Below are 27,604 nucleotides of genomic sequence, written 5' to 3'. Positions count from 1 at the left end.
TGCCCAGCAGAGGTGCAGAGGAGTTCTCTCATCCATCTTCCAGCCAAACTTTGACATGCCTTGGATGTTAAATTAAAAACATGTAGCCCAAAAGAAGTGGCTCGTATGCAGCTAAAGTGTCCGAGACACAGCTTAGAAAATGAACATCATCCATCAAAAAAAAAAGCGCCCTGCATCTCCGCCAAAAGCCCGTAGTGGAGGAGAGAGAGCGGAGTCTGACAACAGCCAATTATAGAGGATGGGGGGAGGGCAAAGGGGGGCGACGAGGGAGGGCGAGTTGTTTTCTTCTCAAAACATAAACTTGCAAGAGTACACTAATGCATGTGTACGCGATAAGAGACTCGAAAACACCCGAGACGTATCGTGGGGGTTTTGATGTGTGCCGTTCAGATGCGGTGACGGCGACGTGTACGAAGCAATGACACTCCCGGACTCGTAGAGACACACCGAAATTTGCATTTTGCCCATTTTTTTATTATTTGTATTGGTCCATACATCACGACGGAGTGTGATAGATGCCCCTCTGTGCGCTCTGTGAAGACGCCGCCGCCGCCGCCGCCGCGTTCCCGGGAGCGCCGCTTGCACAAGCGTGCGGCTCCGTCGGCAGCTCGTTCATCTAATGAGACGGGATCTGGAATGTTTTTATTTATTTTTTTGGGGTGTGTGTGTGTAGGGGTGTGGGAGGGGGATTATTGTGGTGCTCAAGATCCTGCAGTGCCTCATGCCTAGTCTTGATTTAAGTAGGAAAACCCTTTCGCAGGGTTCATATCTTCGCAGATCAATGAGCCTGACTCCGTTATAGGAGAATATTGGATCCCCCCCCCCCCCCCTTTCATTTATGTGAGGAAGTACCTTGATTTGTCAGGGATTGTAGCCCGGTTATCAAAAAGCCAACATCCCCGGCCCGAGCGGATTCATCCATAACCAGGAGTGAATCCATAAAACGGCCTCAATTATGATATACTGTACATTTGTATCATGATATATAATATATGGCCGGGAATCTTTTCCGTCGCTTGATCGTCAATCCGTCAGCTCTGAAGGAAAAATGGATCCAACGGCGTCAGACAATTTTTGTTTAGACAACTACATTATATGATTATATATATATATATATGTGTTTATATATATATATATATATATATATATATATATATATATATATAAATATATATAATTTATATACTGTTAGTATGCTACTAACAGTATCCTACTTCTAGCTAACGGTATGCTACTAACAGTATCCTACTTCTAGCTAACGGTATGTTACTAACAGTATCCTACTTCTAGCTAACGGTATGCTACTAACAGTATCCTACTTCTAGCTAACGGTATGCTACTAACAGTATCCTACTTCTAGCTAACGATATGCTACTAACAGTATCCTACTTCTAGCTAACGGTATGCTACTAACAGTATCCTACTTCTAGCTAACGCTATGCTACTAACAGTATCCCACTTCTAGCTAACGGTATGCTACTAACAGTATCCTACTTCTAGCTAACGGTATGCTACTTCTAGCTAATGGTATGCTACTAATGGTATCCAACTTCTAGCTAATGGTATGCCACTAACAGAATGCTACTTCTAGCTAACGGTTTGCTATTAGCGTACTTATTTCTGATCGTAATCATGTGTTCAAAAATAGCGATGCGTCTCCGCTCCAACGTCTCCTTTTCCACCCGGCTTGTCCGCCTACGCAGAGTGACAGAAGCCAAGGGGAGGGACGGGAGATGATTGACAGCTGGCAAGTGAAAAAAAAACAACATCCACATGAAACTTGTCAAACTACTCTGGACAACAGATAAGGCTCCTGAGGGCGCCTCTGCTTTTATTTTATTTTAAAAAGCATGTATAGTTTTGTGGTTGCACACTAAAAAAATCATTGATACTGCATTTTCTTCATCAGTATTTAAAGGTAGTACCTTGTGAAGCTCTGAGGGATTCGGTGTTCAAATATTTGATGAACTACGAGACCCAAAGTCCTCTGGTTTGCTCGATAATCTCTCACCTGTCCTGTCACTCAAGTAACTTTTATCTCCTAATCAAATATTCGTTTCGGATACTCGGAGGCGGATCCATAAATTATTACCTGTCTCATTCAGATTTAAGAAAGTTCTGTCTCTTGTTAGTTGTCAGAACTGACTGCTGGTAATCCCGCTGATCTATTTATTAAGACTCGACAGTGACAGTCTCTCTCTTTCTCTCTCTCTCTCGCGCGCTGGAGTTGGACGTTGGCTGACTGCGTCTGTCGTCCCTCAGTATTGATCAGAAAGCCCCCGAGCTGCCAGATTGCTTTCAGCAGCCATCACCTCCTCCTGTCATAATGGAAAAGCTCCACAGATTCCACTCCGTTTTTTAGTGGTTCAGAGAAGAAGAAAGATGGCTGATGGAGGCGAGGCCGCGGCGCTCTCAAACTGAGAGGGCATGATCCGGATTGATGGAGAATGTGCTGATGTTTTTATTGATGAGCTTTTCCGACGGAATGAAAAAGAAATCGGCCTCTCTTCCTCTTTCTTCTTTTGTTTTTGCCGTGGTCAGCTAAAGTGCTGACGGCGTCAACGATTAACTGTTTATTGGGAACAATGTCTCCTTTTCTGCCTCTACTATCGGCAGTTTATTGGGAACTATGTCCCCCTTTCTGTCCTTCCTATTGGTTGTTTCTTCCTCCATCTGTCTCTCGGTCTTCATCGCTCTCTCACACATACATACACACCTGAAAGGGCACCGGCAGGACTAATTATGGACCCGCAGTAACTCCCCTCCCCAGATCCACTCTGCTCCCGGCTGCGTTACAAATTCATTGGCACATGGCTGCCGCTGTCGTAAATCAATCTGACGGACTCGGGGGGGGGTGAGCCGCTGAATACAATTATGCGCCGTGTGTGCTTGTGCCGCGGCTTGTACCGGCACAGGAGTAAACATGGCCATCCAGTTGTTAGATGTCCACATTCATCTCCGCCGCGGACTGTTTGATGTTCGCGGAGGGACCACAGGTTGGGTACGGGAGAAGGCGGAAGGGGCTGGGAAGGTATCAGAGGCTGGGGAGCAAGGACCGGCCATTAGAGACGCTGGGAGACGGGAAGTATGGAGTATAGCTGGATATATTAAACTGAACGAAATGGGCGCCAAGGGAGATTGGCCAGATATGAGGGTGGCTGTTGGGGATGCAGTGGTTTGGAGGAACTGGGAGCCAGGGGCATCTGGATCTGGTGTATTGAGAAGGGCGGGAAATCTCCGTCGAGGCGATTGCCGTCTCACAACGGCTATCTCTAGCTAACGGTATGCTACTAGCGTGCTTATTTTTGATCGTAACTCGTTTACCGAGTGGTTTTGTTGCCTAAACCTGCGTTACCTGGTCAACCACGACCGTTTCACAGCATTAGTCTTTCTATTAACTGGTGTTTTAAGTGGAAAATGTTATCTGGTTACTTTGGAGGATCTAGAGAGCTCACCGTGAACAGTTTACACAATTTAGTTCAGTGTAAACAAATTTGGTAGTATCCAACATAACTGGTGCAGTGTTTCCGGAAAGAGACATTGCTGTTTAATCCAAGAAATGATTGTAGTACGAAATATTATTACGACATATTATGTCATTCATTGCACTTCTTGTGACCACCAGTTATATCGCTTTAATTTAGATACATAGAGGAGAAGGTTTCTCTACAAATAGAAAGATATCCCAGAGAGGAGTTCGGTCTCATCTTCGCGTCTCCGCTTCGATCCTGCGAGCCGTAATCAAGTCCTGTCAGCATATGAAGGGTGACACAAGCTTGGCGAGATGATTGACAGCTGTCAAGTGAATAAAAGAAAACACATGCAACTCGTCGAAGTACTCTGGGCAACGGATCCGGCTCCTGAGGGTGGCGTGCTTTTATTACAAAGTCTGTGTTTCTGGTTTATTTAAGAAAGCTCAGACCCTGCATTGTGTTATTATATTTATATAACATCATTCAGGACTTTTATTCTTGACTAATCAAATCGTACATGCCTACAGAGCAGGTCTGGTTATCTCGAGAACCATCCAGCCGCTTTGTATTTCAGTGTATTTATTTATCTCCTTTGAGTTCATTATCCATTTTGGACTCGTCCTGTATCCGTCTGGATCTTCTGCGACGGGCCCATAAATTATTGCCCGTTTCTCATTTCGGGTTAACAAAGTTCTGTCAGGCCGTGAGATTAAAAGGAGTGTGCTGTCTGTTTGTTTGTCACATCTGACTGCTGGTAATCCCCCTGATCTATTCATTCAGACACACCGGTAACGGTCTCTCTTTTCTCTCCATCGGCTGCTCGAGTGACACTCTCGTCCTTCAGTATCGACCCGAATTTTATTCATTGGGCTGCTCGCGACTGAACTGAAGTGGCACTGATGATAGAATATAGCCCAAAGCGAAAGCGGGACGCAACCCCCGACATATAGAGGAGATTTCCTACACAGGGCATACAACCATTTACTCACCTGGCGATGCTCACACTGTTAAAATAATCTTTTGTGGTCACGTTAGCTACGAAGCTACAGGTTTTGCCTCCCTTTCTTCATCGACAAACAGACTGGCAAACAAAAGAAGTGAATGTGATGTTTAAGCCCAACACTTTGCGCATTCATTTTTTGGTGGTGCATGCTATTTGGGCTGACTTTCCCCTACTCTGTATACAGTAAGAGTTCTATACGTGCAAGAAAAAAAAAAGAAAACCATGTGTTTGCTGCAGTCTTGGCGTCAGAGGCCTTGATTTAGGAGTGTAGACGCAGTGTGCAGGGACCGGGCTCCGGACAGCCGGGGAGAGCGGTGTGCTGGCGGTGCACTGTACAACACTGCGCTGGAATGTGTTTGTGGAGATTATTAAAGAGCCATATATTTCTGCTGCAGCCCCACAGGGCCTGCTCTTACCGGCTGATCTCCACACTGGCAGACGGGTAATGAAACAGGCCTCACTGGAGATTCATAACTGTGGAGAGCCAAAGCGATTCCCCTACCCTCCCTTTTTTCTTCTTCTTCCTCCTCCTCTCTGTCTTGGCTTTGGTCTGATGAATGTGCTACAGCAAGCTACTTCTGGTTCAAACACAAGTTTACTTTTCCTCTTCTGAAGCTCGCTCCAGAGTATATCAGCACAGCATCTAATTTAAAAAAGTACACATGTCAAAGTGCTTGCCAGTTAGCCTGCTAGCTCGCTCTCTGGCATGCTAGGGTGCCTGTTAGCAACCAGCTAGCCTGTGTGTGTTAAATGCAGAGAGCAAATTTCAATGTATGTATGTAAAAAATATGTAATATGACTAACATAATAAAGTTTACGCTTTTAAGTTTATCTCGCTGGATGGGCTAGCTTTGTAGCGGTTAGCTTGCAAACGGGATAGTTCCCTCACAGTTTAGTGCGTTAGCTTGTTTGCTATAGCGATTGCTACATCTATAGCCGCCTTTTCTGAATTGTCAAAAAGAAGAAGAAAAACACAACGACACGTGAAATTGAGCGAAACTAAAATTACATGTTTTTTATTCTAAAATTACACATTTTTTATTCTAAAGTTACACGGTTTTTAGTAGCGGTTAGCTTGCAAACGGGTTAGTTCCCTCCCAGTTTAGTGCGCTAGCTTGTTCGCTATAGCAATTGCTACATCTGTAGCCGCCTTTTCTGAATTGTAAAAACACGATGGAATTGAGTGAAAATCACATGTTTTTTTCTTCTTCATTGAGCAACAATATTTTAGTATTAACATTTGAAGCCCACCTGACAGTTTCTGAGTCGTGGAATCACAGGAGAGAAACTCAGCCGGGATCCCAGCCAGCGGGGCAGTACTTGCCGGTCGAGAGGTGTTTAAAGGTAACCGCTCATCCATGAGAGGCACGCAGCTCATAGCTTGTTGATATTACAAGCTAGACCGCAGGGGATCGAAAAGGAGGAATACGTTTGGTCTGGGATAGTCGGGCCACATAAAGCTGAGGGGAGGGGAAACTTTTTGCCAACACACAGGAATTGCCGACAGGGTTTTTATTCCAAACTCCTCCATCAGTTCCAGCGCTCATAATCAAGGGTTTGAGGAAGAGCAATTTGGACCAAAAATGAAATTTCAGCTGTGAAATTGGACGAGCTGATGAGGCACCGAAAGCGAGTGATGTATTCAGGTAAGCTCCTCAGTCGAGACCTGGCTCGAAATGTGAGCGAAACGGGATGGATGGAGTGAGGTGGGCGGAGGGAGAAGTATAGCACTGCTACTGGTTGTGATGTCAAGAGAGCGAAAATTGAAGGCCGGCTATTGGGAGACACTGAAATAATTGTCTTTGGCGGACTTTCTTCTTTTTTTTTATTGGGCTGTGTGCCAATAAAAATATATGAATTCAACGCAGGGAAATTGTTGGTGGAGATGTTGCGGAAAGGAAGAGATATGGACGAGTGGAAAGGAAAAGAGAACGAGAAAAGAGACTCTTGCACTACAGGGATCAATTACTGGGAACTGTAAGTTACGGTGTTTTGCCGCGCCAAGTGCCGAGTGGCTTTATTGCACTGGGATGGCGTTTGAGAGGAAGAAGGGAGATTATTAACCAACACAGAAAAGCCAGAGGAAGTGAGGGAAGGAAAGCCGACGGAGAATCACAGGAGGGGCGGCGAGTTCAGAGAGACGTCGAGCGCCCTCTTCACTTCCCCTCCTCGCGGCCCCTCCCCCGTTCTCTCTATTTCTGCCGGTCTTGCACTTTAGTGCGTGCAAGCCCGTTAAAGCGGATGACAGCGTAACTCACCAATGATAATCAACAGGGAGAGCGGATTCACGGGGAGGAGAGACCCCAGGCCTCGTTTGTTACATGAGATTTTCTCCTGTTGAGTCTGACCGCGCTGTGATTTTTTTCCAAAGTGGGAAGGAAAGTAATTTACACAATGAATAATAAAGATGTTTAGTTTACAATTTATACAATTTCTAAGGGGAAATTTAAAAAAAAGTGAAGGCCACGTTTGCAAATCAGGACCCGCAGGATGACAAATAGCATATTCAGTCAATATTGCTGACACTGAGACAATACACTACACTATAAAAAATGGCTGTGAAATCTACAGTAAATTACTGTGATTTAGCGCCTAGTTGTTTACTGTGTTTTTGCTTCATAGTGAGTTACTTGTCAATGGCTGCCAGTTATTTATTATGATTTAGCTCCTAGTTATTTAGTGTGTTTGTTCTTCATAGTAAGTTACTTGTCAATGGCTGCCAGTTATTTACTGTGATTTAGCTCCTAGTTGTTTACTGTGTTTGTTCTTCATAGTGAGTTACTTGTCAATGGCTGCCAGTTATTTACTGTGATTTATCTCCTAGTTGTTTACTGTGTTTTTGTTTCATAGTAAGTTACTTGTTAATGGCTGCTAGTTATGTATTGTGATTTAGCTCCTAGTTGTTTACTGTGTTTGTTCTTCATAGTGAGTTACTTGTCAATGGCTGCCAGTTATTTATTATGATTTAGCTCCTAGTTATTTACTGTGTTTTTACATTTAGTTACTTGTCAATGGCAGCCAGTTAATAACTGTCAATTTCACAGTATGTTTTTTACAGTGTATTTGTATTATGGATTTAAACACAGATATAAGTGAACTAATGGTAAGGGCTTTGATTTCCAAATGTAATCAAGTTATACGGTGACAATTTACTGTGTTATATTGCTATATGGACAAAAATGGCATATTTAATTTTTATCTACAAGTAAGCATTTCATTTCAAAATGAGAAAAACAAATCTCTTTGGGGGGTAAAAGGAGCACAATTATTGAAAATATTATGCATCTTATATTTTAATATTTATAAAGGATTTAGCATACGTCAATAACATATACAGCATGTCGTCTTTGTAGATTTCCAGATGCTCCAGCTAGTAAAATACACATCTCCAATTCCCAGAATTCAAGTGGATCCTTTAACGGCCCCAAAATCCTCTAAATAGTCAGTTAACAATAATAAGCGTGCTAAATCTCCGATTTGAGGAAGCTGAATCCTCATGGTTTGGATTGATGACATCTTTTTTTAAATGATTAATTCAATGGATAAAATGGTCCAAATCATTTCCTATTGATGGACTAAGAGATGGATTCACTAATTGTTTTGGCACCGCGAGCGATATCTCCTCTCCGCGTAGCGGCAGTGTGGGAGCAAAGCCCCGGGAAGCATACGAACGCGAGCGAAATGCTAAACGTAATCCCCCCGCAGCCGCACCGCCGGGACAAATCCCTCCACATTTATTGTACTTAGCAAACAAAGAGGCTGTGAATTATAGTCAGCGGCACAGCGTGCTACCGCTACTGTTTCCGCTGCCGCAGAGCCGCGAGTAGTGGAAACAAAACACACCTGTCAAGTGCTCACCAGTCCCTCCACACCCACTCCACCTCATGTGCTCTGTTCGACTGGTGCATGAAAGAAAAAAAAGGAACTGGGACAGTGGAATGAAGGGTTTAAAATAGCTATAACAAGGACAGTTGTAACAATAGCAAGGCGACTGTGGAAACATATACAGTCGAGGTCTTAAAGGGGCCGCCGTTTTTTGGACGTTGGTGGGTTCCCAGAGGGATGATCCCTGATTTTATCCGCAGTGCATCCATCAGTTCGATGGGGTATCATATCGATGACCTCCCCATTATCATCTTGACCCTAATCTGACTAGAAGGGTCAAATGCAAGCTAAAAAGAAGATAAACCGAAGCAAAAGGTGCACTTTAAACAGTTTATTCAAAGCCCCACGTGGGCGTCGACGGGAGTTTTTGAACCGACTGAAGGTCCATTAAATGTCTTAAGAGTAAAGGACAGATGGCAGCGGGGCGGAGAGGAGAGACACTGGAAGAAACATGAGAGATGGGTGAGAGCCGCAAGAGGGAAGTTTGGAGATGGATAATGATGATGGCGACAGAGGAAGAGCGGTAATGACTAGAAAACACCCCGAACAGCGTGGATAAAGACATGAAAGAGGAGCGGGGAGACGACACAGGAAAAGGGAGAGAAGGCGAGGAGAGGGACTCGATGTGGGGGGGCCGGGGGGGTGGGGGGGGGGGTTACGGAGGCGGGTGAGGTCAGGATTCGACCCCGTGGCATCCCGCAGTAATTGAAATTAGGGAGGGGGTGGTCGGGGCGGGAGGGCAGCGGGACCGGAGGAAACAGGCGACATGATAATCAATTTGGGACTGAATCGGAAACATGAGCCACTGGAGGGGGTGGGGGGGGGGGCCTCGTTCCCCCTGCCAGGCCTCCAGATGGCCCCGGCCCTGTGTGGGCCCTGTCAGAGCATGCAGTGTGTGTGTGTGTGTGTGTGTGTGTGTGTGAGAGACAATACCATCTGCCAGGAGTGCAAGGGGAGTTCAGCAGATGTATTTGGTGACACTAGGGGCACAGGAGGAGTTAGACAATATACTGAAGGCATGAGTGTCCGAGTGTTCGGCTTCAAGTGAAGTCCAGGAATCCTTAAAGGGACAGTTCGCCGTAAAAAAAAAAAAGCGTGCCGTCATCAAAGTTTTCCTCTCGCGGCTGTGGTTTGTTGGACACAAAATAGTTCCTGCGTAGGAGGATCACCTGGCCACGATTTGTGCAACGAAACATCGCCGAAAGGTTTTTCCAAATGTGTATTTTCTTTTGGTGGTTGAGCACGATAAGCCGAGCGTCGTCTAGTTGCATCACATCTGAGAGAAGGCAGACATCTCTACGGCAGATACTTTTTAATTCATCGTACTCTCGTAAGTCAAACTGTCTCTTTAAGGTGCTTTTGAAGATCAAAAAACTGCACTTTAGAGTAAGGATAAGAGGTTAAAAAAGCCTTTTTTTTTAAAAAGGCATGACGGTTTATAATGTAGGCGCTGCGTACCTCAAAAGGTTCTTCAAAACGCTTGACGTGCATTAATCCGACAATACAAGCTCAAGCTGCGCGTTTTGAGTTTTCTTCTTGTCTTTCCTCTTCGTCTCTCAAAGAATGATGGCTCCTTAAAGTAGTTGCTCACTCACTCATCTTGACAGTGAACTGCTCTCAAAAGAGACACAACAAACCTGTAACGGTTGAAGGATAAAGAAGCAACCTGTCCTTAAGATGCAATTTGGCACACGTTTTTAGGAATCAACGCCGAGTGAAAGGAGATAAACTGCGCCCCAGTTTCTGAATTTCTCTCTCTAATATAACGCTTTCATAACCCAAGGGTCCTCAACATGGATGCTCTATTGATCAAGTCCTCTCAAATGAGGTAAATTATGAGTCAAAACATAAACACAAACCTCGCCCAGCTGCCCCGGGGGAGGGTGGGGGGGGGGGGGGGGGGACATCGAGAGCAAACAGATGAGAGTCAGTAAGTCGATGTGTGAGGCAGCTGAAATAAAAAAAAGAAGTAAAAAAGATGAGGAAATTGACGGCGCAGAGCGGGAGCGATGCAGCGGGAGCGGAGGTGTTTCGAGATGATTTTGAGGCGATGGAGGGGCGAGAAAAGCCCGTGCAGAAGAAAACCAAAACGCTACGATGAGACGTCGATGCTGTAACGCCACAAAAAATACATCTTCACGGTTTGCTTTTTCGCTCGTGGGCCGCGGCGGCGTCTCCCACGTGAATCATGTCACTGAAATGGCAGACAACGGAGCCGTTAGTGTGGCGAATTATGTTTTTTGTACGAGGGAAGCGGAGAGTGCAAAATGTGTGAATGATTTTACGCAGGCGGCTTGTTCAACAAGTGGATTAATTAGACACGCGGGCTTCCGACCGCCGGGTCCAGGTGCGGAGCGTAGCGCAACAACGACTAAACTTTGAAGAACAATGGCGCCATGTACGCAGTGCACATAACGACCTCAAAAGATATGTACGTTTAAAAGAATATAATGTTCCAATTTCTACCTAAAGTCTACCTAAATTTATAAGAAACCTACATTAAAATATAGTAAGAATTGTAACATCATGAGAAATATGTGTGTATTTGTTTAAATGGTATATAGCCTTAAAGAAATTATAATAATTCAGTCATGCAATCATGTTAATAACAGGAATCCTCAAGTAATAGTCTGCACTAATACATGCAGCTGTGCAGGAAATTTTCAAAATAAAAGCGTTGCGTTAAGTACGAGTGGACGGATTTCGTCCAGAGAAAGGCTTTTATTTTGAAACAGAAGCGTGAAAGTTTGAGACCTTTTTGGTTTTTTCCTATCTCTGACATATCTCTATAGATATAGACCTCAAAACGGAGGTAAAGTAGCAGTTTAAAAATGTCATTCTATACAATCAAAAGATCATCATTTTCAACAGGCTGCTCCAACCTGTTGACGTAAAGAGCCGGGCCGTTGGCTCGAGAGGCGCAGTGTGAAATAAACCCGTGAACTGACAGAAAAGAGAGAGGGGAAAGGTGAACGCGAGGTGGAACCGATTGAGGACAACGGAGCAGATAATTGAGTGAGCCGGCGGCGGCGGCTCTGCAGGTGTTTGGGAAAGCATTCATCTTGAGGATCTCCTCCTCCTTTCACAAACAGCATCCTCTCTCTGTTGTCCAATTAAAACATCACCGGACCGTAAACTCATATACTCGACTGTCTCCCTTTTAACCTCCTCCCCTCCCCCCTTTTTTTCCTCTGCTCCCATCCCTTGATGTGTTGAATCTTATTAGAACCATTTGCCGTCACACACACACACACACACACACACACATTGCTTCTGTGTGTTTGTCACGCCGGCCTTCCCCTGTTTTAATTGGTGCTCGTTAGAGAGAGAGAGGGAGAGAGAGAGAGAGAGAGAGGAAGAAAAAAAAATGCTGTTTTTGCTACATTTTCACCAAATATATGCAGGAGGGGAATAAGGCTATGAGCATGTTAATTGATTGCGGATCAAGGAAAACACTGGCAATTAGTGCAGGCTGACAGATGAGCAAGGCACTGCACCGGAGACTTTGATGACTACAAGAACTCTACACACACACACACACACACACACACACACACATACACACACACGCACACAGCTGGTTAGCAAGCGGGGCCTGTGTAGACAAGAACCACTGTTTGATTCAGACCGAGCAGGAAGTGAGACTGCAAACGGGGTCTTGTGTTTTTGGTTTGCATGAACACACACACACACATGCAGGGACACACACACACACACACTCCCATTTGGATGCAGATGCAGAATAGACATTCAAAAAACCAACATTCATATCAGCCGACACGCAGCTCCAGACAGAGAAATGTGTTGTCGGAGTTATCTGCTGTTTTTTTTTTTTTTTACAAAACATCATTGTGCCGCCGCCGCCGTTCTTCTTCTTTATTTCTCTACGCTGTCGTGTGAACGTCTCGGTCCAGAGAGTTGAATTGCTTTTATTTTTGTGACGATATGATCTGGAGATGTATTCTGCTCGTGTAGAACGTCACTGTTTTTGCTTTCTCTGGAAGAAAGTTAAAGAAATATATTTAAGAGTGAATCTGATCTGATGTTGATGTGTCTTTTTTTTTTTTTACTTAAACGCATAAAGCAGTGTTTGGCTTCGAGGTTGGATTGTAAACTACGCCAAGCGGCCAGCTGTCCCCGACTCAGAACCACAGAGTCGTTTCTCTCAATTGACTGCGAGTAATTGGGCTAATTGCAGATTTGGCGAGGCAATTTTGCACCGCTAAAGTACAACGTCGACAGTCCTATTGGCTAATATTTTAGGGCTTTTATAAAAGACATTCCTCAGTGGAGGGTTTTGCTCAGTTGCCATGATGATGGTTCAGTTGTCGCATCATCTAAATTTGGATCCTATTACGCGATAAAAATGTCATGCCCGGGTCACATGAAATAAACACGCTCTATGAAAACGGAACAAATTATATTTTATCAAGAGATGTGGATGAAATGTAGATAGGGGGATTTTTTTATTCTTTCAAACTGCTTTTTCCATTGGTCGAAAATTAACCTTTAAACTCTGAAAGTGTTTAATTTTTGCATTTCAAATCAACCCGTTGAAAACTGTGGTACCAATTTTGTCTCTAGACTTCTTTTTCCATGTGTTTGAGCCGTCGTAGGAACCCCAAATTAATTCCAATACTCCAATACTTTATTGTATGTATTTATTCAGCAAAATCTTGTGAAAAAGAAAAATCACTTTAAAAGATATTTTGATCGTAACTATGAACATCCAGCATGATATGAGCCAGATTCCCCCAAAAAAGCCTCCTGGAGCGTCAATAAGACACCTTTTTGGAAAGATTAGGACCTAAAGAATCAGAATCTGCAACAAAAATCACAATAAAACAAAGTCTTGTGCTGTTAGGAAGAAGTTTCAGTCAAAAAAAACTGTATCGTTCGGTTCAAAAATGGAAAAATAATACGCATTTTATGCCAAAAGATTGTCTAAATGGGGCATGCTGGGACTTAAGATTTTCGCGCACGGTTTCCAAAAGGTTAATAAGTCTTTATCATTTGTATTAATTTGTGTAAAGCAGCCATTAGCATCCTTATTTGGATGAGTCCTGCTCAATTTTCAACATTTGTTCTAATTTGTCTTCTCTTCTTCTTCTTCATCCCTGTCCCTGTGGCTCCTCCCCCTCTCCTCCTCCTCCTCCTCTCCAGGTGAGCCTGCCGTTGCCAGAGAGAACAACTGTCTGAATGCCGCCAAGGCCTGCAACCTGAACGACACGTGCAAGAAGTACCGCTCGGCCTACATCAGCCCGTGCACCAGCCGCGTCTCCAGCGCCGAAGTCTGCAACAAGAGGAAGTGCCACAAGGCCCTGCGGCAGTTCTTTGACAAGGCGAGGCGCCTCATGACACAAGCTCATGGAAAAGGAGAACAAACACACTAAAGCGCACACACTGGGAGGGGAGGGGTTTCCAAACGACTGATATCTCATGAAAGCTGACTGTCTTTTTGAAGGACCTGCTTTAAAATGTATTTAAGTGAGGCAGGGTTTTTAACAAATCACAATAAATAATCAATTGTGTGCAGGTTTTGCTCTTCCAGTGCAGATCTTTGACACTGATTCAGTCGTCAAACACAAAAGTTGTTTTTGCCGTCCGTCCCGTATTATTAAAAGCAAAATGACGTCACATGTCCCTTTTGGAGTAACTTAACTGGAATGAATCAATAGAAAACTACAAAGAATGCATGACATTGATAATGTTGTTGTGATCGTGTTTCATTTTATTTTTCTTTCTTCATAGCAGAGAGCTTTGTGTGATCAGCCTTAAGCTTCAAGTCGTCTTTGTGTTGGAGATAAAACGAGGACGACAAACGGCTTCGTTACCATCGAGTGTGTCATTCGATTCTCTAATATCAGAATGCATTGATGTTGTTATTCTACTGAAGCAATGTTTAATATGCATGAGAGACCAATTTTTGACATAATAATTCATAAATATTCTCAATATTGTTTTAAAGAAGTGCTTAAATTTGCAGTGACCACCTGACTATCAACAATTGTCAACTAGAATGTGTAACGCATGCTTCAACCTCAACTTTTTATGGTTTTTTTTACTTGCTTTTCCTTATATTAAACCAAGAGGCTTACACTTTGAACCTGAAAAACCCTCCAGCCAACTTAAAGTAAAGAGTTTCCATTTTCTCACATTATCAGGATGAGTTTGTTTTGAAATAAACAGGAAATGCTGACTTAGCATGAGTAGCGATAGCAAAAAAACATCAACAGAAAGGGAGTGTAAGGGAAAGAAGAGTTTCTGATTGGCAAATAAATTGATCTTGCATTGGGCTTCACTCGTACGGCTAACAGTGCGTTTGATTCCTCGCATCCCGACAGGTTCCTCCCAAGCACAGCTATGGCATGCTGTACTGCTCGTGCCCGGTTAGCGACCAGACGGCGTGTTCTGAACGCCGGCGTCAGACCATCGTCCCCGTCTGCTCGTACGAAGAAAAGCAGAAACCCAACTGCCTCGAGCTGCAGGCCTCTTGCAAGACCAACTACATCTGCAGGTACAGGAAACGGTATTTTCTGTCTGGTATCGTCTTTTTAAAAAAAAGAAACGAGGGAACAGAGAGTCGGGGAATGACGCACAGCTAAGCTCCAAACTGTGGACGCCATAGTTTATGATTGACAATTCCCAGATTCATAAGAAACCAACGCTATACTGAAAAGGAAAACAGACTATGTATGAAGCACATCGAAAAAAAAATGACGGCAACACAGAAGTGCCCTAAACTGCAGTTCCTTAAATGGCCACTTGAGGCTAGCTCAAAATATGAGTCACTTCTATTAATTTTTACATTAATTCCATGGAGACTTATTGAAACCATAACCTAGCACGAACACTAATCTCAACATTGAAGTCCCCCTAAAACCCAGACGTGAGGTGGGTCCCCACAACGACACCGAGTCCCCACATTGTACTGAAAATAAGAGTACACACGGGCACACACCTCTTCACGTCGTACTGTCACTGCCGTCACCATCACCAGCAGAAACAAACGGCCTCAAGGCTCAGATTCACACAAGGAAAAGAGCAATTCTGTGATTGGCATCTGACATGACCTTCATTGAAGTTTGCACGCATGTGTGTGTGTGTGTGTGTATGTGTGTGTGTGTCTCGAGAGCCGACAGCCAGCAGTCTTGTGGCTTTATGGGATTAAATGGAAGCATTAGACATCATAAGTGAGCTCCATTTGGACCGTGGCCTCAGGTCTGCCTCCCTCTCTCCTCTACTTAACAGCAAGCGGCTTGACAGCAGTTAATTCATACTGCGAGTTGCTCTCCATCCGTCCAGCGCCGTCTTTTCCCTTCTTCTTCTTCTTCTTCTTCTTCTTTCCCTGCCGCTGTCTATCCGTCAGACATACGCTCGGGGGTGCTGAACAACAGGTCTCGCCGCGGCACCGCTTTCCTCCCAGTCTATTTGTCAGTTAGCACGGAGAGATTAAAGCCGTGCATTCGCACAAAGCTCCCCCTCGCCATATGTCAGGTGCGGCGCGCTGACAGCTCCGACAGCTCTCGCGGCGCGCCGCTCCGCTCGGCACCGGATTGGCGGGAATGGACGGATCCCACCGCCAAGCGTTTGTTTCACACGACTCTGAAACGCTTCACAATGTGAATATCTATATCGACAGAAGCATTTCTATCAAGAACAAATCAAGTTATTAAAACATAGTTATTATGTGTTGTTAATTTTATGATTTAAGGTTGATTATTTTATATTATTTTATACATTGTGTCATTTATTTGACTAGTTTAAGCCTCCTTATTGGTCCTAATGACATTTTGCTCTTAAATTTTGCTTTTAAATTCTTTTTTTATGTCCCTTCCCGGCTGGAAAACATCTAAAAAATCTCTGACGTTGTTAATCATAACCCAGAAAATTATATGAGACATATTTGAGATGTTTTCCAGCCGGGCAGGGACATAAAATTTAAAAAAAAAATTAAAAGTTGATGAGCAAAATGTTATCAGGACCAATTAGGAGGCTTAAACCAGTCAAGCAACACATAATATACACATTTTCCCATGGGGATTAATAAAGTATATACCTATCTGTGTTGATATTGCTTCAGAAGTAACGACGCGTGTAGACATGTGACTTTTCCATTTGCAAAGGGACACTACGAGGTTTTCGTGTCGTGCCGCGCGACACACTCAATCTCACCCCAAAATGGCGAACTCCTCAGGAATCCAAACCCCTTTCCAATTTCACGTGCCGCTGCACCTGTGGCCCCAAAAAAAAAACAGTGTAAACAAACATTTGCGAAGGCGGTAAATGAAACATGAACAGCCTCGGCGATGGAAGAGGAGGAGGGGGATATTAGAGCGGGATATTAGAGCGGCCATCTTACTCCGCTGGAGGCGGACATTAAGAAGGCTAATTGCATCGGGAAAAATTACTTTTGGGCGCCCCGGCAATTTTTTTTCCGCCGCGCATTCCCAAATCCCGTTGAATCTGAAAGGTCTTGGGGTGGAATCTGTCGGCGCCGCGATCGCGTCTTGAGTTTGGATCTGTTTGTGTTCGCAGGTCTCGGCTGGCTGACTTCTTCGTCAACTGCCAGCCGGAGTCTCGCTCGCTGTCGGGCTGCCTGAAGGAGAACTACGCCGACTGCCTGCTCTCGTACTCGGGGCTGATCGGTGAGCACGCTGCATTGTCATTGGTCGGCATTTAAAGCGCATTTAACTCCTGCTCTCTGTGGCCTGTTCGCTCTGTTTAACCTGTTAAGTGTTCACAAGCTGGACTTGAACCATTTGGAGTAAATTCATGGTCTTGGTCTCTTTTGAAAGAAAAAACTCTTTAGCTTTTCTCCCTTCAATAGTCTTAATCACTTTAAGTGCTGCTGACACTGAGTTATATAAATTTGAAAATTATAAATATAGGATTTTTTCATTCCGCCTGAACATTTATTGCCAAATATGTGCCTGCAGATGAATATGAATGGGACTAAACAACACAATGGGACCAAAGCCTGCAGCCTTATCCAGTCTAATCTAAAAGAAGAGCCAGAAAATGCAGAAAATGTATATTTTACATGTTTTTCTTATGAAATATTTCGGCGTTTTTCCATTTTGAGACTGAAAACATTCATTATATGTATACTATATATCTATTAAAAAGGGTTAAAGTCTTGCAAACTTATAAAAAGGTACTATTTATTTTTACTTGATGTCTTTTCAAGGACTTTTTTTTGTGTGCTTGTGATTCTGTTAATGCTGAAATCTGGGTTCACACATTTAATGGCACACAAAATAAAACGAAGGAAAACTTTATTTAAGTGGTGGAAATGTCCTTATTGGAATGGATTCATTAGGCAAAAACTAAAAACTCCACGGATCGCCGGGGACGAAACGTCTCGAGTGCAGATCAGAGATCAGATCACACCAAGTTTTTACGGAGAAAAGTAATTGCTGCACATTTTTTGGGGAAAACGCAGCAACATCACTTCCTGGGTCTGAGCCGAAGGAGCAACAGCAAGTTGTTATCTTTTTATTTGACTACTTTTAGGGGGGCGGGGCCACAACTTGTGGTCGTAATCTCAACACAAGTTGAGATGGAAAGGTGGACGCAGGAAGCGGGTCCGTACCGGTGATGATGTCATAATCCTTTGTCCAATCCGGAGGTCTCAGCAATGGACACGGCGAATGCAATGCATTCATAACCAACGGGGGAAAAAATGGATGAAACTCCAAATTTCGCTTGATATTTGGACCCTCGCAGCCTCGCTTCGTGTCCTCTCCAACTGTCAGGAATCGGGCCGCCGACACGCCGTCGGATTCGTCCTGCTGCCTGTACGAAAACACCAAGAAGTTTCTGTTTCTGGAGCGCGGCCAGCAGCAGAGAGCAATCCATCGGCGGAGTGAGGAATCACTGACTGCGGCTATTTTACTCTCCCCCGCGTGGAGAAAGCGTTTTCCCCTCCTCACTTCTTCTCTGCAGGAACTCCAGCACACTCTGCGTGAATAAACGTTCATCTTCCTAACACAGGAGGCGGATGATAACTCGAGTCTTGACGGGTTTTAATAGTCTTTCTTCTTCTTTTCCTTCACAGTCAGCTGCAGCATATCGAGATTCTCTCTCTGGACTATAATCCAGAGGGGGATCCCGGTCTGTAGGGATCACGTCTCTAATCCCGTGTCTGAACTGTTCCTCCATCAGGTACCGTGATGACCCCCAACTACCTGCGCATGGCCAAAATCAGCGTCTCGCCCTACTGCGACTGCAGCAACAGCGGCAACAACAAGGACGAGTGTGACAAGTTCACCGAGTTTTTCACCGAGAACACCTGCCTCCGTGAGTTCCTCCTCCTCTTCCTCCTCATCTTCCTCCTCTGACCAGCTGCTCACCGTCCTATTCTCTTCTCCTCTTTCTACTCTGCCATTGAGTCTTTTTCCGCCTCGGTTCGCTCTCCACTTCCATCCAATCCGACTCTTTTTATCCTCCCTCTTCTCTCATTGTCTCTCTCTCTCTCTCCTCTCTCTCTCTCTCTCTCTCTCTCTCTCTCTCTCTCTCTCTCTCTCTCTCTCTCTCTCCTTCCAACCAAATATATCCCTTTGCAGCGCTCGCATTGTTATCCCTCGGCATTATAGCGAAAAACCAGTCACATTGCGCCTCGCTGTGTGTGTGTGTGTGTGTGTGTGTGTGTGTGTGTGTGTGTGTGTGTGTGTGTGTGTGCGTGCGTGCCCAAAAGCCGTAGCAGGGCTCCAGATCTTTGACAGAAAGCGGCTTTTTCATCCAGCCCTCTTACACAACCACTTTAATTAACAACCCACCTCAAACACACACACACACACACACACACACACTGCCTTGCCCCCCCCCCCCCTCCACACACACACACATTACCAGTTTTTCTCTCCCGCGCTGTGTGAGATAAGAGCCACATTCGTCGTGTGTGTGTGTGTTTCTCTGTGATCGCAGCCCATTCGGTCGTACACACTCGCTGTGAGTCCACAGGTTTTTTAAGCGTCATGTGACCCCTCGTTGATTCCCTGAACGCAAGGAGAGAGCGTCGCGCTTCAATGACACCCGAGAGCTGGACGAATGTTTGCAGTCGCACTAGCGACGACTCGATCGGGCGGGAGCTGTCGGGATTTGTAGTTTTTCAGGTTTTATTTCGTAGTCTTGTGTCCTCTGTCGCTCCCTCCAGGAAATACACTCACAGTTCTTTGCTACGGGAATCCACGCAAAACAAGTCGGCGTTCACGTTACATGATAAACGTGGAGGCGCGTAAATGTGCGCGACGAAGGGAAAATGAGTCCGATTGGAAAACAATTGTAAAAATTAACAAAAATCAATTAACACCTTGTCTTAAATCCTACAAAAGTACTTCAGTACTACACAACGTTTACTGCTACGTGTGTCTTCAGGAGCTTGTAACCCACATGAAACGTACGAGATAGTTCCTCCATTTTAACAAAATCAATATTCAAGAAACAAGTAAAACACAAGACTATAAAATAATGACTTTAATCATATTAATGGCGGTTAAACCCCCTGTGTCTCTGCACGTCTCTGTGTGTTACTGTGTGTGTTCCTCTGTGTGTTACTGTGTGTGTTCCTCTGTGTAGTATGTCTTCTGTTTAATGATACTGTTTTTTTTTTGGTTAAAATAAATGACTTTAAACCGTTGCGAGGGCCTTTGGGTCCTCACTCTTTGAGCTCCTCCTGGACAGGAAAACAGCTCGAGTGTGAAATCTTTGGACTTTTGTCACAACGTCGAGACCTGCGTCCGTCCCAAAGGGTTCACGAGACGTTATGCTCACGTGGATTATCGTGTTAATAGTAAAGAAAGAGTTGGAGACGTTGTCAATGACTAGATTATTGGCTGCGATTGCAACTAGAAGTAGAAGTTATAATGAAGTGTGATAGTTGGGGTTTGGGTTCAAGTGTCGCTTGAATACACGGATAAGGAGTCTTGATACTATTTTTATTTGGTTTTTTTTTTGCCGTTTTGTTTCTGTCCTCAACTTGAAGTTCACGTGTGAGAGAAAAAACGAAAAAGTTTCACCCTCAAACTCTCCGGCAGCGAGCAGAAGTTGTCGAAAGCTCAACCCAAATAGATTCAATAAGGGATTTGAAGGGATTTGGGTTTCATACAATGATGGAAGGAAACACAATCTCAGATTGGCTGTAAAGTCGCTCGAATAAACTGCGAATGGGACAAAAGTGTGTCAGTGGAATATTTGTGTTAGCTTTATTAATGTGTCGCTAAAATAATGTAAATGACCTGTGAACATGTCTCTTCCTGCTGGTTTTATTTTGACAAATAGCTCCAGCAGTTCACTTGAATGAGTTTTTTATTGGTGATGTTTATGTCAAATCCACACTGCAGGTTACTTTTATTCATCTTGCAAGTTTTGAATGTGTATTTATGGGGAGGACTTGATTTAACTGATGTTTATGTTCATGCTAAGCTAACGTTTTACGTCTTATTGATGCTTAAGTGGAATTAGAAGAAGACCTTAGTGTAAAGTCCTGGTCACAAAAGGTGTTGCGTACACAAAGGGGAGGAATATAAAATGTAGAACTCACGCCAGATGATGCTTTTTACTGCTTTGACATCTCACCTGGTTGTAATCGTGTCTTGGGGTGAAAGCCTCGATATCGTATCTGTACGTGGAGTAGCACGCGTTCGCCTTAATGCGACACAAAGCGCCCGCTCGCCTCGTTAACGAACCAATTAGCCGTTCGATCGGTACGAAGCGATCGCCCCGTACCGATCGGTCGATGCGGTCGATAGCTTCCCGAGCAGGTGAGCGTTCGAGATAACGAGCTCGGCGTCTCCGGCGAGGTGGGCGGCGGCTTCCATTCTCCTCGGTCATTAGAAAACGCCGACGAGATGCACCAACTCGTCTCTCTTTCACGTGTCCTCTCCTCCTCTACTATGGTTTTGTTTTTCCCATCTCCCTCCCTCCCCGTTTGTTTCCTCTGCTCTGTTGTCTTCGTACCAGTCGGGGTTAACGAGGTCGGTCTGCAGCAGATAATAAGGGCCGCTACAGTCAGTGTGTATTCGGTGTGTGTGTGTGAGATATGCATATGTTCATCTTTGTGACTTGGTTTGTGTGTGTTCCAGAGTGTCGGTGTGAGTTTATTTGCAATACTGTGTTTAATGTGGGTTAAAACAAGCGCTCGCTATGTAGCGGTGGAAATCACCAGAGGTCCCGATACTTATGTCCCGATACGATATTATCGCGATACATTGCGTATCGCGATATATTGCGATTTTTTTTTTTTAGATTCAACCGCAAATTGTCCCCAAAGGAAAACTTTGTCACCAAAAAATAAATTGATTTTATTATTCCAGGACCAAAAAGTTTAGAATTGATTAAAAAAAAAGATCGATACTTGGCTTTCGTGTATCGATACAATATCGCCAGGCAAAATATCGCGATATGCTTTATCGATTTTTTTCCCCTATCGCTGTGTCTATTATTTGATTTTAGTCACAGCGAAGGGCAAAGTGGAGGAAGACACTTATTCTCAGTTCTGTCTCTCTCTTCCTTTCCTGCCTCCTCAGTTCATCCCCTTCCTTCCCCTCTGCGCTGGTTCACATCGCTCCTCTTCTTCGGCTCGGCCCGTCTCCCTCTCGTCCTCCTTTTTCACGCCCTCCCTCTCGTCGCGCTCTCATTAAGCTCGCTCAGCAGTAACTGCAACTGACAACTCTGAAGATCCTGACACACGCCGGTTACAGGGTCACGACTAGAGAGGAGCTACGAGAGAGGGAGCGAAGGAGAAGAGACGGAGAGAGGGAATATGGAAAGAGAGAGAGAGAGAGGCGGCTTTCTGTTAAACTTATCCTGCACTTTACATGTTGTGTTGTCTTGAGACGGGAGCTGATTGCCTGAGATAAACGCTCTGCTCTTTTATATTTACATGCCGTGCTGTTACAGACGTATCTGACTATATAAGCATCCTATAACGAGCCTCATCGAAGCTTATGTCAGATGCAAAATTAAGTTTTCCCCCTTAATTTAACCCGTTGAACTGTGGAACCAATTTTTCCCCTGTGTTTGAGTCGTTGTAGGAGCCCCAAATTAATTCCAATACTTGTGTTTATTGTATGTATTTGTTCAGCAAAGTCTTGGGAAAAAAATGTATATCTGCAAAAAAATCACTTTTAAAAGATATTTTGATCATAACTATGAACATCCAGCATGATATGAGCCAGATTCCCCAAAAAAAGCCTCCTGAAGCGTCAATAAGACACGTTTTTGGAAAGATTAGGACCTAAAGAATCAGAATCTGCAACTAAAATCACAATAAAACAAAGTCTTGGCCTGTTAGGAAGGAGTTTCAGTCAAAAAACTGTGTCGTTCGGTTCAAAAATGGAAAAATATGACGTATTTCATGCCGAAAGATTGTCTGAATCGGGCATGCTGGGACTTAAAAATTTGGATTTTCCAAAAGGTTAAACACGTTTAATTCAGAAGGTACAAATATCAAGTAGTTCAAAAGCAACAGCGAGAATAAACTCTGTGTTTCTATCTTGGTAATTCGTCACATGGCTCCTCCTATTCGGCCGTCCCCTGATATATAGAATAATAATAATTATATATACTCAAGAGAAACACCGGAGCTGTAATGTATTCAAAGCCTTTTTTCCAATCTGATGCCTCCCCATTTCCGGAAATACGCGCGGAAATACGCGAAAGGTCACACCATCCCGCGCCAGCGTAATTCTAGTAATACGGCGAACGCGGCACATGTAAAGTGAGATAAAGTGGTAATGTAAGACATCTGTGAGGGGAAAAAACCCAGACTCCACACACCAATATCTGCCGCGGCGGGAAGAAGATATCACGCTCGTTCCAATGCGTTCGCCTTCGTGAAGGTTAAATGAATTTGGTTTTAATGCTTTAAAAAAAAAAGAAAGAAAGAAAAACGTGTCTGTGTGTGAGTGTAAGTGTGTGTCCTTTAGTCTTTTTGAGGACCAGTTTTGAGACCTTGAAAGTGAGTTCTTGGAGAGGGAGGACGTTTGTTCTGGCCGTCCCTCTTTGATGGTTTGAGTCTTTTTTAGGGTTTAGAATAATGACAATGACAGGCATTGTTTCTCCGAGGTGATACGTGGTTTCAGATCCATCTCCCGGGACAGCTTTCACTTAAAATAATGAGACTGAGGGCCCTTTTTCCTCATGTCACAGCTCCTTTCCTCGCCTCCTCTCCTCGTGCTTTAGTCCCGAGGAGGCAAGGGAGCACGAGAGGAGTCGAGGCAACGAGCGTTTAACCAAATGAGACGCGCCTCGGAGGCGACACTCCAGAGCGACGTCAATTAAACGCGACATGTAGGGTCAGAACAATTTGGAGTGGACAATGAACCCATGAATACAGAGGTACCGAGGCGGCGCCTCGGCTTTAATTGATATTTACAAAACAAAAAGGGGACACGTCTGACACCCTCAGACTTCATTTGAGATGCTCACAGTTTTTTTTTTTCCCAGTGGGCTGTGAGGATATTCGAGCCTTTAGGTGAGGAGCCACAGGAGCAGAGAAGCCCATCAACACTTACAATATGCTCATCAGCCTTCTGCTGTCTCGGCACAAACGCAGCCACACAATCACACACTCCTGCGCATAAGCAAAAAATAATAATTTAACAAACACACACACGAGAGAGCCAAGTGGCACGTATCGGGCTGCCGGATATTGGCAGAAAAAGTGACTTATTTTGTGCTGATTATTGCATCTCGGAGATGAATGTCGGCGGCTTCTCACACATTTTTATTTCACTGGAAAATAAAAGTGTCTTTGTTAGTTTTGAAGAAAGTGATTTGTTTTCCGAATGCTGGTTTATTTTTGAGAATATATGAATTGAACTAATAACCGATGAAATGCCATTTTATCGTGTCCCGGATGGATGGATGGATGGATGGATGGATGGATGGATGGATGGATGGATGGATGGATGGATGGATGGATGGATGGATGGATGGATGGATGGATGGATGGATGGATGGATGGATGGATGGATGGATGGATGGATGGATGGATGGATGGATGGATGGATGGATGGATGGATGGATGGATGGATGGATGGATGGATGGATGGATGGATGGATGGATGGATAAAGGGCAGTAAGTTGACACATTTGCTGACTTTGAACCGACAAAACCTAAAGAGACTCACAATTTCCCTTTTTTTTTTGCCAAAGCAACAACTCAAACGACTCGCACGAGTGTTCAGGGCCTGTTTGTGTGACTAAATGTCTCTCGTGTTTAGAAGAAATATTGAATTCACGTGTTAAACGTTGGCATGTTTACTTGAAATACTTCACGTCCTCCGGCTGGCGCCAACGTCATGTTCAAGCAGACAGGTGCTCAAATTACACATAAAAGCCAACGTCGCTTGTTGTGATTCACACTTGAATGAATGCCTCGTTCAAAAGCAGGAGTCGTTTAACGGGTTCGGAGCATTTGTGCGCACAGAGAGAGAGAGGAACAGAAACAAAAGACGTAATGAACGCCGCCGCTATTAACCTCGGTGTGAAAAGATGTTTTATTTTGAAAGGGGACAAATTACAGCTTGTATTTGTGCGGGGTTTTTTTGTATTCAATGATTGGTTAATTGCTAAATTCAGTAGCATTAGCATATTTTGAATACATGCGGAAGGACAAAACACATCTCTGAAAGGCTTTTCAGTATTATTTGTTTGTTGGACAATACAACAACTGTGTTGTAATTCAGTTTATATATATATATATATATATATATATATATATATATATATATATATATATATATACTGTCTAATGTGAATATCTGCTGTACGTTAAGTAAACTTGTGTCGGCCGGTATGCCGATCAGCTCTTCTTTCCTTTAAGTCAGTATCAGGGTCATAATTCGCCGTTGGAGGGAAGAATATAATTACCTTCAAACAGCAGCTCAGCTTTCCTCTGATGTGTGTGTCTTTTACATCAAAGCTATAGAACACTATTAATAGGGCCACTAATGGACTCTAATGGTAAATAGCCACCTCAGCACTCAGGTTTTTGACTGTGTGGTGAATTTATAATGTGGGGGGAAGTGATAACAAAACTTAAGTACCTTCTAACTCGCCATTAATTGTGGTTTAGGCCGGTGCAGTATAAAGCTTTATCCTAACATGGGGACCAACAAGCGTCTGATTCATGAGGAGATTCAGCTTTTCACTAAAGTGACTTGCTTGCAATTACAAAGCAGTATTTCTGTCGCGGCTTATAAAGCCAAGTTGTTCACCAGCTCGGCGTTTCTTGGAAGTCAAGACTCTTTGGAAGAAGTGTTTGGAGAATCTCACGCGAGGAAGAAGTTACGTTAGCTTCTTCGTCGGGGTGAACTCGTTGGTTTAAAATCATGGCGGGTCGTTCGCAAGCTCTTTAAAGGCTGCCTCTTGCTTTTCCGTCCGCAGGGAACGCCATCCAGGCCTTCGGGAACGGGACGGATGTGGGAGTGTGGCAGCCGATGTCCCCGGTCCAGACCACCACCTCCACCACCACGCCCTACCAGAGGAACCGCGAACGCAACCCCAACACCATCGACAACAACATCAACACGGACCCGGGCATCTACCACTTCTGTGGCAGCCTACAGGTGAGACAAACACACACACACACACACACACACACACACACACACACACCAGCTGGTTTGAATCAGGTGCCGACAGTCGACAGTTCAGAGGCTCAAAGTTTCTGGTCGGGTCTGAGACAAATCTGATCCTGTTGCATGAAAACGTTTCAAAACATTTTGTTTGTCTGCGTTGAATGAAAGATGTTGATGGAGGAAGTTTCTGAAACACGTATTTTCTTTATCTCATATTTTGCAGCTTCTTTATCCTTTTCTTTATGCTTTTCAGAAACATTTAGCAGCTAAAGGGCTAGATGCGTTGCTTGCCTTGTGACAATGAGATGATGCTGTTAGCTCAGTGTGCAAGAAGGTCGCTGTTTTCTACGTAAGCTGTTTTCTACGTTAGCTGTTTTCTATGTTAGCTGTTTTCTACGTAAGCTGTTTTCTACGTTAGCTGTTTTCTATGTTAGCTGTTTTCTACGTTAGCTGTTTTCTACATGAGCTGTTTTCTATGTTAGCTGTTTTCTACGTTAGCTGTTTTCTACATGAGCTGTTTTTTACGTTAGCTGTTTTCTACGTTAGCTGTTTTCAACGCTAACTGTTTTCGACGTTAGCTGTTTTCTACCTTAGCTGTTTTCTATGTTAGCTGTTTTCGACGTTAGCTGTTTTCTACATTAGCTGTTTTCAACGCTAACTGTTTTCAACGCTAACTGTTTTCGACGTTAGCTTTTTTCTACGTTAGCTGTTTTCTACGTTACCCGCAACAGTTTAATGTGACAGTGGTATATCTGGGATGCTGGACTCTCTCCTGTATCTACTGACATACAACATTTTTAACTGAAATAATAAGGAAAACAACATTTGTACAATGAACAACACCAGCAAGGGGGATAACGATGTTGTACCTTTTCCAAACTAGTAGTTTTTTATCATTATAGTAGACGTTCTCCTGCAGGGCCAGCGGTGTCTCACTGCGGCAAATCATTGAGTGAAAGTATTGGTACATAAAATACGCCGGTGGTGTAGCATCAACACGATAGTTACCGTGACGGCTTCACCCTCCTGTGTATCGATCCATCTGAGTGTCAGACTGGAAGTTGGAGCAACAACTCCAACAGTTCATCCGGCTGATGAAACCGGGGGATCAGAAGCAGCAATCCTGAGCACCAGTGATGGGCTTCCCCTGGGTCAGGGAGGAAGAGGGGATGCTACTGTCATTATGACGGGGAGTGAGAGCTATTTCACTATAATAATAACACTGCAACCCCATTGAAGCATCGTGAAATCGCACAAAAGTTATTGTTCCACCCGCGTTAACAGAAAATTCTATGGCAATTTCAAACTGAAATCCACATTAATCAATAACTACAATCTTCTTCATAACCACCACTTTGTTTTTTATCTTTCTGTTGTGTTTTTGTTTGCTATATTGTTTATGTTGTGGCTTAAAAGCCCCGGTTTTCCCCGCGCACATGTTTAAACATATACAAAAACAGTTTGTGTGTTGCTTAACTGAGCAAATTAAGAAATAAAACTGTCTTCATTCACTTTTTAAAATACAATAAAATAGTTTTCAACCTCCCACATTTTGAAGCAGCATCAGTTTATTGGGCACCTTGGAGGCAGTAGAACAAGATGTTTATTAAAATTATCATGACCTTTGCTTATTTACGTTTCCGGAAAGACATTAG

At 43.9% G+C, this 27,604-nt stretch overlaps 1 protein-coding gene across 1 annotated transcript in view; it reads left to right on the top strand.

Annotated features, from left to right (window-relative positions):
* Nucleotides 1-27,604, top strand: part of gfra1a (gdnf family receptor alpha 1a) — a 75,729-nt gene that overhangs the window by 40,676 nt on the left and 7,449 nt on the right. The window contains exons 4-8 of the mRNA XM_068567901.1: nt 13,525-13,703; nt 14,706-14,878; nt 16,900-17,009; nt 18,529-18,663; nt 25,756-25,937. Of these exons, the coding sequence (XP_068424002.1) occupies nt 13,525-13,703; nt 14,706-14,878; nt 16,900-17,009; nt 18,529-18,663; nt 25,756-25,937 (779 nt within the window). The remainder of the gene's footprint in view (nt 1-13,524; nt 13,704-14,705; nt 14,879-16,899; nt 17,010-18,528; nt 18,664-25,755; nt 25,938-27,604) is intronic.

This window comes from Clinocottus analis, unplaced genomic scaffold (genome assembly GCF_023055335.1).
Source record: "Clinocottus analis isolate CAN_PGR_092001 unplaced genomic scaffold, fCliAna1.0.p SCAF_8, whole genome shotgun sequence".
Classification (NCBI taxonomy): domain Eukaryota; kingdom Metazoa; phylum Chordata; class Actinopteri; order Perciformes; family Cottidae; genus Clinocottus; species Clinocottus analis.
The sequence above is the reverse complement of the archived record's forward strand: the minus strand, read 5'-3'. Positions and strand labels throughout refer to the sequence as shown.